General features: G+C 35.4%; 1 protein-coding gene across 20 annotated transcripts in view; it reads right to left on the reverse strand.

Moving 5' to 3' along the window:
- MPDZ (multiple PDZ domain crumbs cell polarity complex component) overlaps window positions 1-15,234 on the reverse strand; it is a 162,605-nt gene that overhangs the window by 103,165 nt on the left and 44,206 nt on the right. For all 20 annotated transcript variants that reach the window (XM_043566176.1, XM_043566183.1, XM_043566172.1 and 17 more), the window contains exons 4-8: window positions 6,833-7,042; window positions 6,065-6,204; window positions 5,223-5,436; window positions 4,372-4,500; window positions 1,806-2,012 (exon numbers count right to left, since the gene is read on the reverse strand). In XM_043566176.1, coding sequence (XP_043422111.1) covers window positions 1,806-2,012; window positions 4,372-4,500; window positions 5,223-5,436; window positions 6,065-6,204; window positions 6,833-7,042 — 900 coding nt within the window. The remainder of the gene's footprint in view (window positions 1-1,805; window positions 2,013-4,371; window positions 4,501-5,222; window positions 5,437-6,064; window positions 6,205-6,832; window positions 7,043-15,234) is intronic.

The following is a 15,234-nucleotide window of genomic DNA, read 5'->3' on the forward strand; positions in this document are numbered from 1 at the left end:
AGCAGTCTAGTAGAGGCAGAATTCAAATGCAGATAAGCTGGCTGCAAAACCAAGGCTCTTAAAATGCCTTTCAGCATGTAAAATCCTTAGGAGAATGTAGGAGCCACAGTGTCCACTAAGTTGTTGCTGCTATGATCGTAAGTTAATAGTTGATTCTAGTACCATGAATATGAGTTAATCTATCTTCCAGGTATTTTATTAATAGACTGAAGATTATTTTGAAAGCCAGGGAAATGCAACAAAGCTATTTAAAATTGTTACTGTATTTGTTTTATAAATTCAGACTTTAACATAAAAAGCTCTTTGTAAGAAAAGTATGCCTTTCTGCATTGATCTTCGTTCCTGAAATGACAGCTGAAAGCAAGTTTCTCTAACATGTAGAGTTGTTATTAATTATATATGGGACTGAAGGGCATGGTTTTCTGAATTAAGCACTGGTGGACTAGAGTGGTAAGTCACCAACAAGCTACTGGCATTACATACTTGTGTGGTTCCAGCAGAGTCCCCAGAGAATACTACAAAGATCGTAACGGAACGAAGGTTATGGGTTCGAATGCCCATACACGTTGCAGTGAGCTGGTAATGGTTTTGATTTTCTTTAAGCAAACTCTGTATCTCACTGATAGTCCATCTAAATGAGATATAATTTTATAGTAAAGTTTGATTTATTTTTTTCATTGCACATAATTATCTGTGCAAACTTAGCAAAAGTTTAAAGTTTAGATAATTACAAGAAAATGACAGGATGAAATCTGCTTCAATTGAAACAAATGTGTTTTCTATTTTTAATAAGACTTATGCGAGTGCTATTTTAGAGGGTGGCAATTTGACTATCGAATGGTTTTAAAAGGGGCACAAGCTTCAGAAATGATGATATGCACAGAATAGATATTTTTCTAAGCTTTCAATTACATCAAGTGGTTTTCGGTATTGCATTCATTTATATATTGCTGAATAAAATGTTTTGTTTACCACAAAAGAATGTGATTTAAATACTTTCATACACAAGCTTTCTTTCTTTACTTCTTTCTCTCTGCAAAAAATAGCAACTAACTCAATCCTAAAAACAACAGAATCATGGAAATTTCAAGTGTTCTAATAAAGTTTTAAAGGGCTTGTGGAGGAGGTTAGGATATTAAAAAAAGAATCTGTAGCAACTAATTAGAAAAAACTTTAACAGGAAAAAAAAATCATTGATGTTTTTAGATCTACCAGAAAGGAATGTAGCACTTGCATTTGCTATAACGCTTATCTAGAAATTGAGTGTAATTATTTTCTCAAATATTTAAGAGATTTGGGGATAAAATTATTTTGTTGATACTCCCACCCCTATTCCTCCCCCCATCCAAAGTCACTAAAAGGAAAGCTGTTGAAGGAGAATGACTGGAACTCCCAGCTCACCTAACTAGAGCCTTCTAGTTAAGAGATAGATAGAATTAAACATTTTAGTTATCAGTATCAAGTAATTATTTAAAATTTAGTCCATTATTTCAAAAGAGTATCCTCATAAATGTGCTGCTTAGAGAAAGCACACGAAACATTTCTGTAAACATTTCATGTAACATTACATTTCATGTAAACATTTACTATGTAAAACAGTAATCTAGAATTTTTTAAAGAAACCTATTTTTCATCTGTTACACATTATTCCTAATTAATAAGATATTAGTGCTGAAACACAGTTACACTTGAATTTATATTCTTTAGCACTAACATGTGAATATCATTAAGACTAGTTTCTAAACATCACCATCATCTAAATGCTAGTGACTGCGGCTTTCCTCCTAATGTTTCCACCTACTTACCCGCATTTCTGGCGTAGATGGGGATGAGGAAAGGGTGATGCCCACAGAGGCAGGTGCTGCTGCTTCTTCTATGGCACCTCTTGCAATCACCAGTTTGACCCTATTTCCACACTGCCTGAGCACTTGTGCTACTTGCTCACTGCTCATTCCTGCCAGATCAGTGTCACCAATCTTTAGAATGTGGTCTCCACTGCATAATCGCCCATGCTGAATAAAGAGATTGGTTAATCAGGATATTGATTTTTTTTTAATTTTCTTAAGTTTATTTATTTATATTGAGAGAGGGAGAGAGAGAGAGGAAGAGAGAGAGAGGGAGAGAGAGAGAGGGAGAGAGAGAGAGAGAGAGAGAGAGAGAGAAAGAGAGAGAACACAAGCTGGGGAGGGGCAGAGAGAAAGAGAAACAGAATCCCAAGCAGGCTCAGTGCCGTCAGCGCAGAGCCCAATGAGGGGCTTCAACTCACAAACCATGAGATCATGACCTGAGCAGAGATCAAGAGTCAGAGGCTTAACTGACTGTGCCAACCAGGCCCCCAGGATATTAATATTTTAATTTCATCAGAGAGATCCCAAACGAGGGAAAGAGAATAATGTAACAATAGCAGTCATGTGAATTACCAATCATGGAATATTAAACATGTGGTTGTTATTTTAACTGCCTTTTGAAGCATCTTAATGTTATTCAATGTGATATAAGTAACTGAAATTCACAAATATTCCCTAAACCAATAGTTGATAAGAGCTTATCACTTCGATGTCTACCCACCAGATGCAAGAAAATATGAAGCCTTTTGAAAATTTTTTGAGGAACAGAAAAAGAAGAAAATGCCACTAAGCAAAGATGAAGCCCAAGTCACTATGCAAATACATATTACTCAAAAAATATAGTACAGAACACAAGAAAGCACTGAATTAATACTACAATTTTTTGTCTTGTGTTTTCAATTAAAAATATCCCTAAAAAACTCATTTGCAGATGAAATCCTTATGAGATGAAAATTTAGATGGATAAGGGGAGTAAAAAAAGCAGACTTATTATCTCCATACTAGAACTTTCTTCAATGACAGCATCATCCAGTATGGCAGTAACTAGTGACACGTGGTTACAGAGTACTTGAAATGTGGCTAGTCCAACTGAAAAGCTGAATTTGTCATTTTATTTAATTTTAATTAATTTAAATTTGAGTTTTACAAGTAGCAAGTAGCTACATGTGGCTATATTATTGGACGGGGCAATTCTACACTGAAGATAAAGCTTAATTTACTGCAAGCCAGTCACCTAGGGAAATTTCATTCAATACTGTACATGCTGGCTAAGAGCTAAAAGGAAGAAAATATGCACATTATTGTGTTACTGCTAATACTTCTACTGATAAAGCTGCCATTAAACAAGCCTTGTATATATGAATATGAAAAATATCTGATGAATTGCCTTCCTAGTTTAAGTTCAAATACACATGGAAAAACAAATTTATAAACAAAATGTTATGACAACAGCAAAAGTTTCTGACACTAGAAATTCTCAAATTAAAATATAAATCAGGGGTGCCTGGGTGGCTCAGTTAGTTGAGCATCCGACTTCAGCTCAGGTCATGATCTCACGGTTCGTGAGTTTGAGCCCCGCATCAGGCTCTGTGCTGATGGCTCGGAGTCTGGAGCCTGCTTCAGATTCTATGTCATCCTCTCTCTCTGCCCCTCCGCCACTCACACTCTGACTCTCTCTCTCAAAAATAAACATTAAAAAAATGTTTTTAAATATATAAATCATAATAACTTTCCATTTTTTTCTCTCATATATTCCAGCAATGTCACATAGCATAAACGGCAATGCTTTAACCAACTACTCCGAGAGATAAAAATAGGCTGTGCTTTTACAAAGAAGACACAAGTGACCCATCACTAAAGGGCCAAGTTGAATCTTGTTTTTTTTTCTCTGAGTAATAAAGTATTCTTCTTTCCATAATACCTTGTGGCTATACAGCAGCTAACTAGGTTTATAAATAGGATACATGATTGTAAAATAAAAGGTAGCTACCTCTACAAGGATCAAAACCATAACCTGGACTTTAATCTGTGGTTCTACAAGAGTCTTAAGATCACTGCCTAAAACTGTAGCTTAAGATCAATGTCCCTTTTCAAAAGTATTTCTCCCAAATCTACGAAAACACTTTAGAAAATGCCCAGCAAAACAGAAGATTCTCATTCAGCTTCTTTGACATTATGTAAAGCCAAAGTTTCTTCTTTTTTTAAAATTTTTTTTTTAAGCCAAAGTTTCTTCTAACACAAAATATAAATGATGAAGGCACAGGGGTGCCTGGGTGGCTCCATTACTTACGTGCCTGGCTCTCGGTTTCAGCTAAGGTGATGATCTCACACTGTGAGTCCACACTGGGCTCCACTGCTGGAAGTGTGGAAACTGCTTGGGATTCTTTCCCCCCCCAATCTCTCTCTGCCCCTCCCCCACTCTATGTCTGTATCTTAGAATGAATGAGTGAATGAATGAATGAATAAATAAATAAAGGCATACAATTTGATAAAACGACATAAGAGACCTGTTGGAATAGCTTACCTGGTCAGCTACTCCTCCAGGTAGAATGGTTTTTACTATCACACCAGTTGCTTTTCCTCCGACAATGCCAAACCCTAGTCCAGACCCATCATTCACCAATTCAATAGTTTCTACATGCTGCCAGTGAACCTGAAAACAAAACTCCTGTATGAATTTGAAAAAAAAATCTGCGGAAACTAAAAGTTCTATTACAGTTGAGACTTCTGTGAATATTATTTTGTGATTAATATTAAATAACGGAGTTCAGACATAATAATAAGCCTTAACAATGTCCCTTTTATTTAGTATACTTCCCTTTCAACACATTGTTACTGCTACTGATATAATCATTCTTGAAATTATCAATACAACTTTATAGTGACCGCATTTAATCAGTTGAAGATAGGCACTGATTTGCAAGATCCTTTCTAGAACTTCTAAAAAAAGAAAAAGATCAAGGAGAAATCATCACCTGCTAAGATTATCTTCTGTAAAATCTTGACTCAGAGAATTTCAAATTACAAGATTCCTTTGAAGTCACTGACAGCTACCACTAACAGTATAATTCTGTAATTTACAAAGCAAAATCAAGACTGTATCTGCCTACAGATAGAGTCTGATTTGTTGAAGAAATAATTTTTTTTTTTTTTGAGGAATGCAGTCAGTCAACTGAAAGAATCACACAAAGAAAGGTTAAAGTTGATTTAGAAGACATACACTTAAACAACAAACTTTCCAAGCTAGGGAGAGATAAAAGCATAAAATGGGAAAAACTCAAGAACTACATAGGACCTACACAAAGGTAGGTCTATAGACAACCAACAAGAATGGAAAAATATGTTCTGTCCCTTTTAAAAATCTTACGGACTCACCGGGTTAGAGTGAGCGGAAACTGTGCTGGCCGCAGATGGAGAACGGGAAACTATGGGGCTGATGAGCTGAGGCAATGAGCCTCTGGCAATAACTAGCTGGACATTATCTTTGGCTTTCTGCAGGATGCTGATAGCCTGCTGATGTGTAATTGTCTGATCAAGTGCCTGTCCATTGATGGCAAGGATCTGATCAGTTTCCTTCAATCTTCCATCTCTAGCAAGAAGGAAAAAAGGGGTAAAAGATACCTGACAGCTCGCAAGAAAAGGAAAGCTTCTTTGGCATATATTCTCAGGTTATTTTTAATCCAGTTTTCTAATGTCCACACTTTTTAAGCTTTTCCTTACAATTTTACTTTCAAAAATATAAGTTTTGGCTCCAGCCGGTCCATCCTTAATCAACCCTTCCCATTTAAAAGTCACCTTTACAGCTACTCACTCAACTTATACGTTTTATCTTAGATATTCCTATTTACTAACAAATAAAAGCAAAGGTGTATACATTTAGTTGTTGCTTTGAGTATATTACTAAAAATGTAATTCAAGCAATCATGGGTCATTTGTATATTTTTCTATATAGTAACCTTTAAACTAATCAAAAAGAGCTGTTTTAATAACAATGAGAATAATGTTCTGCTTAAATTTTCCTTTTCTTCCTAAAAAGTGATTATGACTGTATTTAAAAGATATTCTCCCTTAAAATAACTTGCTTACCATAGCAGTGTTAAAGAATTCTAACAACTGGTTAATAACAGATTGTTTCTGTTTTAATTCATTTTTGTTTCTCTATATTCTACCTTCTGAATGTGGTATCAAACACAGAGAAGATACCATGAGAGTCTCACCTGTGAGCCACGCTGCCCTCTTGAATCTCCTGCACGAATATTCCCAGTTCTCCCCGGTTTTCACTCCTAAGTCCCACAACACTAAAACCAAGGCCCCCACATGGAGGTTTGAGGAGCTCAAAAACTTCTACGTGGCGACCCTGTTCAGGAAACAAAGCAAGAAATCAAATTAAAAGTCAATCACTCTATTCAGTTATTTTTATTAATGGTATTACTTTGTTTAAAAAAAATAACAGAAGGGCGCCTGGGTGGTTCAGTCGGTTAAGCGTCCGACTTCGGCTCAGGTCATGATCTCACGGTCTGTGAGTTCGAGCCCCGCATCGGGCTCTGTGCTGACAGCTCAGAGCCTGGAGCCTGTTTCAGATTCTGTGTCTCCCTCTCTCTGACCCTCCCCTGTTCATGCTCTGTCTCTCTCTGTCTCAAAAATAAATAAACATTAAAACAAAAATTAAAAAAAAATAATAGAAATTTCAAAGAATTTTCTCAGATAACTTTTATCACTCATCACCTACAATGAGACATTTTATTTTGACCCTGAAGAATAAAAAAATAAAGAAAAATGAAATAGAAAAATCTCTGAACCATCCAAACTGACGCAAAATCCACTTTTTTTCCATTTCAATTTTTTCAAATGTTATGTCTTCATAAATATGTTTAATAATATATGTTTATATCTATATAATGTTAATATAAACAAGCATATTCTTGCAATTATCCAGGACCTGACTGCACTGTTCTATCATAACTAACAGGAAGAAATGTTCTTACCTGGGCCATATTTTTGATTAGTTGATCAAAGTCATCACAAGCAGGTTTTCCATTGATGTGTGGAGTACCAGATCCTGTAAATGCTTCCAGATTCCCATTATTTGAGGATGATAAAAATAAATCATTTTGCAGAGTAGGAATTACAGCTGGGCTGAGATGTGGAATGTGGGCATATTCAACATTTGAAATTGCCGAAGTTGCAATGTTTACCTAGGAGCAATAAGGAGATTATTAACAATTTTGACATTCCATAAACTATTTCATAGGAAACATCCCAAGAGGGTAATAATGAAGTTACATATATAATTTCAGTATTGTACCCTTTCAATCAGCAACTCTATTTCAAGAAATTAATTTCAAGCACAAAATGAGAATAATACACAAAGATGTGTGTAAAAGGAAGCTCAATGCAGTATTGTTTATTAGATGGGACAATTTTTAAAAACTACCTCCAGTGTTGAAAGTATCATTAAAACACACACACACACACACACACACACACACACACACACAATCATACGTTCATATACAAACTTGTGAAAAAGGCTAGTTATCAAACAATGTGCATAGTACAATACAATGTACATTCAAAAATATATTTACATTTGTATTAAACATCTGGAAGATTATACACCAACCAATATAACAGTTGTCCCTGAGAGGGGATTCCAGAGCACCATTTACCTTCTACATTCTTGAATTCTATTTAGAACAATGTATGTAGTAATGAATTTGGCCTTTCCCAAAGACAGGTCTGACTTTCATCCTCAGCTCCTAGGAAGTAACCGCTAAACCCATGGACTTTTCCAGAATGATAGGAGGGTCTTCTTGCTCTTCATGGGGGGCTCCAAAGCTACAAGATATCACTCCACACTGACACAAAGTTCAACACATAGGCGATCAATTATGCCTATGAAATGATACCGTAATTAAATGTCTGAACACCGAAATCAGGCAAGGTTCCTGGGTTGGCAATACTCCATGCATTCTGGTCACCTACCAATTTGGGAAAAGAAACGTTTATGGAAGCTTCGGATTTTGAAATCCTCTCAGCCTGTACTATGTCTTCCTTTGGCTAATGTTTTTTTACCCGTACCCTGTCTTTATAATGGACCATAAGCTTGCGTATAACAGTTTCCAGAAAGTTCTGTAGGCCCTTCTACTGAATTATTAACCTTGAAGATGGTCTGAGGAAGATCCAGGACTTTCAGCTCATCTCAGAAATGAGGATGGTCTTTTGTGGATTCTTCCTTCTAACTCCATAGTTAGATCTTAACTCTTTGCTGTTGGTGTCAAGTCTTGAACAGAGGTGGAAGTCTAGAGGACTACGCCCTCAAACCTCACAGTTTGGCTAACTCCAGGTACAATCACATAAGTAACAACAGTGACAAAAAAAGATAATTCCATTTTGGAAAAGCATTCTATAATTACTTGTATACACCTATTATAAAGAGCACCAGTTAAGGCTAAATAATTTCCTATTTCTGTAGGGTGTCTCTAATGTAAATTTTTACCCACAATTATTTATCAGAAAGAGTACATCAATGATGCTTTATGGATATGTCTCTGAACTCATCTCTTGCACTGTGTCTCTCACCTGCCAGGCTCCAGCTATACTGACCCCTTCATGGTTCCTCAGACTGCCAACCTGCTCCTTCTATCAGCCACATACATCCTTCCGCAAGTATCGACATGCTTATTTCTTTATTTCATTGAGATGTGCTCAACTTCACCCCAGAGAAGCTCTCCCTGACAATGCTATCCAAGAAAGCACCCCATCATTAGGCTCCATGAGCCTACCCTGCCCTGTTTTTCTCCATGGCACTTCTTACCACCTGGATGCACCCTGTTGTCATAGACCTTCCATCCCAGCTGGTGGGGACAGACTAGAATGTAGAATTCGCCAGTGGAGGAATTTGAGTATTTTATTCTCTATTATATCCTCATTCTCTAGAAGAGTGCCTTACAGAGTTGGCATTCAATACACATTTGCAGAATGTTCATCTTTTTAGGGACCTACTCTGATCTCATCTCCCCAACAACCCAACTATCATTATTTCCATTTTACAGATGACATAGTTTCACAAAGTCACACGTCTAATAAGTTGACTATGACCTAGATTTTTTTTCATCACACTGTTCCTATGTTTCTATTATACATATCACAAATAGGAGCGCCTGGGTGGCTCAGTTGGTTAAGCGTCCGACTTCGGCTCAGGTCATGATCTCACAGTTCATGGGTTCGGACCCTGCATCGGGCTCTGTGCTGACAGCTCAGAGCCTGGAGCCTGCTTCGGATTCTGTGTTTCCCTCTCTCTCTGCCCCTTCCCCACTCACACGCTGTCTCTCTGTCTCTTAAAAATAAATAAACACTAAAAAAAATTATACATATAGCAAACAGTCATTTGAGGTATCATTTCCAGAAACAGGACATTCGGTAAAGAGTTTACATTGACAGAGCAATCAAAATATTTTACAACACATCACCAATGCATGCCTAAGAGTTTGTTACCTATCATTAAAATTGAACAGAAGATTCAGTAAGTGAACAAAGTTACCAATAATCCAAACATTATATTGGCTATCTACAATCATGGATTAAAAACCAAAAAAAACATCAATGTGTTTAGAAGAGGCCTTTAGGAATCTTTCAAATGGTCATTTTACAATATACAGCAGGCATTATCAATTAATATTTTTTTCAAAAGCAAGATCCTTCTGCCAAACTTGATTTTTTTTAATCCTCAACCATGGCAACTTCAATAAAGTCTGCCAGCACAAGATATACCGCTCAGGTTGAAGCAGATGGCATAATGATTTCTGTGACAGGCTGAGGATCCCACACACCAAGACCTAATGCCTATGGTATGTTTGCACAGGAGAAAAATATTTGGACTTCTGCTACGGTAAGCCAGAATGAACAAATCACATTCCAAGAACAGAGAGTTTATCTATATGAAGTTGACTGGTGAAACAGAAGCTCTGATATCATAGAAGACCACATATGAAGGCACTCTAAGAGTGAAATTACAGGACCAGAAAAGTACAACACTATGAGAATCATTTAAAAGTATTGAATATCAATTGTTTTCTCCAAATTTGGTAAAGGTTTAACTAATGTCAATAACTGTTCCAAACTCCTCTTGGCCCTTGAGGTCTATGTAAATATAAGAGCAAGGGTTAAAGAGATCACATATTTAAAAACTATAACCTAATTATATCATTATACAAAAGAGTTGTTTTTAAATGTGCAGATTTGCATTCATAGGAGAAAGCACAAACACACCTTTCAACTCTGCTATAACTGTTTAATAAAATGGCTTTCTGAACTATATATAATCTTGAAAAACAGGAATGGATCTTACTTGCCTTGACAGACCTGTTCATAGCAGACACAGCATAAATGTTTAATAAAAAAGCTTGACTCCCATCTTGGTTTATAAATATAAAATAAACAGAAGAAAACACAACTATCTGGTGATTTTTATATACAGATAAACAATCTGTATAATTTATGTAAGTTGCTAGTAAACGAGCAAGAGTCACCAAGTAATTAACTGTTCTCTGTTTAAGTTCTGGCTGAGTATTTCAATCTAAAAGGTCCTTTTGTGTTCTTAGTAAATAGACGGATTAACCTAATTTATGGATTTTAATTAGTGCTAATACCTAAAACATAACTTAAAATGAAGGTTATGTAAATCAGTCAATTGAAAAAGTTGTCAAAGTCTTTGTAAAAAGGCAGGATGAAACACCTCTCAGTTTTTAGAAGTACAGGTGAAGTCCTCTTATAAGATGCAGTCAGAACAGGAATTGGTTGAGCTATCTCAAAACGTCAGACTGAGCAGAAATCATAACAAAGGACAAATACAAACTTGGAAAGCATTTTGATCCAAAGCATGTATGTATTCATTCACAAGTATCTTGATGCATGGGAGGTCCCCACCTTCTTTCCTGCATGAACTGCACTCAAGTAATAGGGCATTATTTTTAATTTCAGTCTCTTTAAGATGGAGCAAGAGTTTGGACACCTGAGAAACCATTTCATTAAAAAAACCTCGATGTTTAGAAGATCTTTCTTCAGAATGTTACAGTTTGATCACACCCAATAAATTTACCAACAACTGTTTTCTCAATTCATTTACATAGTCTTTCAAGAGAATTTAAGTAAATGTTCACGGAAAAAGTTTTTGCCATAACTTTTATGTTATGTAATGGAGTCACATAGTTACAAAAAAAAATTATGACTGGCAAAAGAGCTCTAAAAAGGACTCTGACAAATGTACATTTGCCCCCCAGGTGACACTGCACCCTCAGGTGGCACACAGGACATGTCTGAAGAAATGAGTTGTGCTCTGAGCATCAGTCACTATGCCCTCCAGGACTACTGAAAAGCAAGCCACTCATCTGGAGGTGTTGCTAGGAGAGCTGCTCTTCTACAATAGCATGCCAGGAAAATAAACAATTCTCTTTCGTTCTATATATAATTAAGCCCACCCTGTGGGAATAGCTGTATCAGAGTAACCCTTCCACTGAGATCAATTAGAAAATTTATATAAAGAGCTGTGTGTAAGAACAACTCTGAAGGTGTCAAAAAGAAGCAACCACTTCTGCCATATTCTATTCATCAGAAGTAAATCAATAAACCCACCCCACACTCAAAGAGAAGAGATCACACAAAAGCATGAATACCAGATGGCAGGGATTATTGGTGTCCATCCCAGAGGTAGACTACCACAGAGTGTCATAGTAAAACTGCTGAAAGCCAAGACCTAGGGGAGATCTTAAAAGTCACCAGAACAAAAAAGAACCTTATCTTCAGAGAAGAGTAAAACAGACAGCTGACTTTTCAAGTTAATCAATGAAAAACAGAAGACAATAGAATAAAAAAGTACAAAATGACAACAACGAAAAAAGGTCACCTGAGCATTTTCAGAACACCTTCCCTACACACATACTCACACACAGTGTTGCTTCAGAACTGTACAAAAGAAATTCACAAGTAAATTCTTAGAATTAATAAAGATCCCTCATGGAATTTCCTTACATTAGCACAAAAGACTGAAGAACACACACACACACAAAAACAAGTTTTAAAAATGTGAGTAGGGGTGTCTGGGTGGCTCAGTCCAGTTGAAAGACCGACTCCTGACTTTGGCTCAGGTTATGATCCCAGGTTCTTGGGATCAAGCCCCATATTGGGCTCATGCTGAGTGTGGAGTATGCTTGGGATTCTTTCTCTCTCTCCCTCTGCCCTTCTCCCCTGCTCACACAATGTCTGTCTGTCTGTCTGTCTGTCTCTCTCTCTCTCTCTAAAATAAAATAAAATAAAATAAAATAAAATAAAATAAAATAAATAAAAAAATAAAATAAAATAAAATAAATAAAATAAAATAAAATAAAATAAAATAAATAAAATAAAATAAAATAAATAAAATAAAATAAAATAAAATAAAATAAAAAAATAAAATAAAATAAAAATAAATAAAATAAAATAAAATAAAATAAATAAAATAAATAAATAAAATAAAATAAAATAAATAAAAAAATAAAATAAAATAAAATAAAATAAAATAAAATAAAATAAAATAAAATAAAATAAAAACAGGGGCTCCTGGGTGGCTCAGTCAGTTAGGCATCCAATTCTGGATTTCAGCTCAGATCATGATCTCATGGTTCATGCTTAGGATTCTCTCTCTCTCCTCTCTCTCTCTGCCCCTCCCCAGCTTGTGCACACATACACTCACTCTCTCAAAATAAATAAATATACTTAAAATAAAATAAATAAATGAAAATAAAAATATGAGTAAATCAATGGTAATATCTTAAAACAATAAATAAAATTTGTGGAGTTTTAAATATAAGTAGAATGAAAGTACATGTCAATTACATAAAAGACACGAGTAGGGTACATGAGGTTGAACTGTACTAAGCTCCTTTCATTTTCCAAGAAGTAGTAAAAGTTCCAATTAAAATAAAATCAAAATAACTTCAGGGTAATATATCTGACAAAGGACTCAGGTCTGGCTTAAAAAAGGAAAACTCAATATTAAAAAAGATCCAAGTAGAAAACGAACAAAGAAAGACATTTCACCAGAAAGTTGTGTGGATGGCAAATGGGAACATAAAATATGTTCAGCATTATTATCCATCCTGGAAATGCAAATTAAAAGCACAAATACTATCACTATATATCTATCAGAATGACTGAATAAATAATAGTGGTAAAACCAAGTGCTGGTAAGAATGTGGAGAAAATGGATTTCTCCCACATTGCTGGCAGGAATGTGAAATGGTACAGCCCCACTGGCAAAGAGTTAGGCAGTTTTTGAAAAAAAACTAAACATGCATTTACCATACAACATGGCAATTACACCCTTAGGCATTTATTATATAGAAATTAATACTTAACATTCACACAAAAACATATATGCAATGCTCACAGAAGCTTTATCTACAAGAGTAAAAACCTAGAAACAAACAAAATGTCTCTCAAGAGGTGTACCCCTACCAGCAAATAATACTAAACAACAAAAAAGAATAAAATATTAATATACACAACTTGGATAGATCACAAGAGTGTCATGAGTAATGAAAAACATGAAACAATCTCAAAAGGTCACATACATTATGATGATATTTTCATAAAATTCTTGAAATGGTTAAATTATAAAGATGGAAAAAGTTGCCAGAGGACAGGGGTGGTGGCAGGAAGGGAACAGGGTATAACTATTAAGGAGTAGCACAGAGAGATCATTGTGGTGATGAAATAGTACCTAGATTGCGATGGTGGCTCCACAAATGTATGCCAGAGAATGACATGGACTGAAGAAATGGACACACATTGTACCATTATCAGTTTCTTGGTTTTGATATTTTACTGTAATTACCAAGACATCACCCCTGGAGATAACTGGGTGAAGTACATATAGGACCTCTCTATTATATTGAAAACCTCCTGTGAATCTATAATTATTGTAAGATTTTTTTAAAGTTGACTCTAATAGGCCAAGGATGCTCACTCTAATCTTTAGGGTAACCACTAAAAGAATAATAAAATTAAGTATAAATAGCATGCTAATAGAGGAAGAAGATGAAATAAAAAGTGAACTAGGGGCGCCTGGGTGGCTCAGTTGCTTAATTGTCCTGATCTCATGGCTCAGGTCATGATTTCATGGCTCATGAGTTCAAGCCCCATGTCAGGCTCTGTGCCGACAGCTCAGCCTGAAGCCTGCTTCGGGTTCTGTGTCTCCCTCTCTCACTCTGTCTCGCACTCTGTCTCTCAAAAAAGAAAACAAAAGACACCAAATATTAAATTTTTAAAAGTGAACTAATACCAAAAGGAAAAAAAAAAAGAATAAACAAGACAAAGAGAAAAAAATAATGAATCAAAATAAAAATTTATCAATAATTGCATTAAATGACTACAATTGCCCCACTGTATAACACAACAAAACAAAATGCCTGCTGTTTACCAAAGATATGACTAATAATAAAAAAGATAAAGATGAAAATAGAAAGATCCACCATACATACATCAACCAGAAGAAGCCTGGTACACCTAAACTGGTACCAGGCAAGTGGACTTTAAGGCAAGAAGCATTACTGGAGACAAAGGCAGATGATTCAGAGATAAAGGGTCAATTCAGTAGAAATAAGACAATCTCAGTCACCTAAAAATATAACCTCAAAACACATAGGACACAAGGGCTCAGAATCCAGATGAGAAACAGACAAATCCAAGTCCTAATTAGAGATTATAACACATCTCTCCCAGTAACTAATAGAATCGGGGGGGGGGGGGGATCAGTAAGGATATAAAAGATCTGAACAAAATTCTAAATAAAGTTGATAGAATCAATATAAAAAAGAAACTATATTCCTAGAAAAGAAAAAACAATTAGAAAATCAAAAGCTTTAAAAAAGATTGCATGTAAAATATAATAAAATTATTTGAAAACACTGGAATACAACATAGAGTTCAGAAACACTCACATATACATGGCCACATGATTTACTGTGCCAATGTAAGGGAGAAAAGAATGGTCTTTTCAATAAAAGGTTCTGGTTCAAATGGATATTCAAATGGAAAATTAATTCACAAACATACTTTACCTCACAAAACAGCCAAAATTTAGAAGCTAAAGCAAGCTTCTGAGAGAAAAATCTCTAATCAATGATTTAAGTAGGACAAAAAAGGCAGTGTATACACATAGAGGAAAAGTTTTAAAAACTGGACTTTATTAAAATTAAAAAAAAACCTTCTTGTCATCAAAACATATAACTAAGAAAGTCAAAAGGCAAGACACAAGCAGAAAAAAACAGTTGCAATACAAATATCCAACAAAGAAGTTGTACTCAGGAAACCAAAAAACAAAACAAAACAAAAAAAAAACCAAAACAAC

Source organism: Prionailurus bengalensis, chromosome D4 (assembly GCF_016509475.1).
Source record: "Prionailurus bengalensis isolate Pbe53 chromosome D4, Fcat_Pben_1.1_paternal_pri, whole genome shotgun sequence".
Taxonomy (NCBI): Eukaryota; Metazoa; Chordata; class Mammalia; order Carnivora; family Felidae; genus Prionailurus; species Prionailurus bengalensis.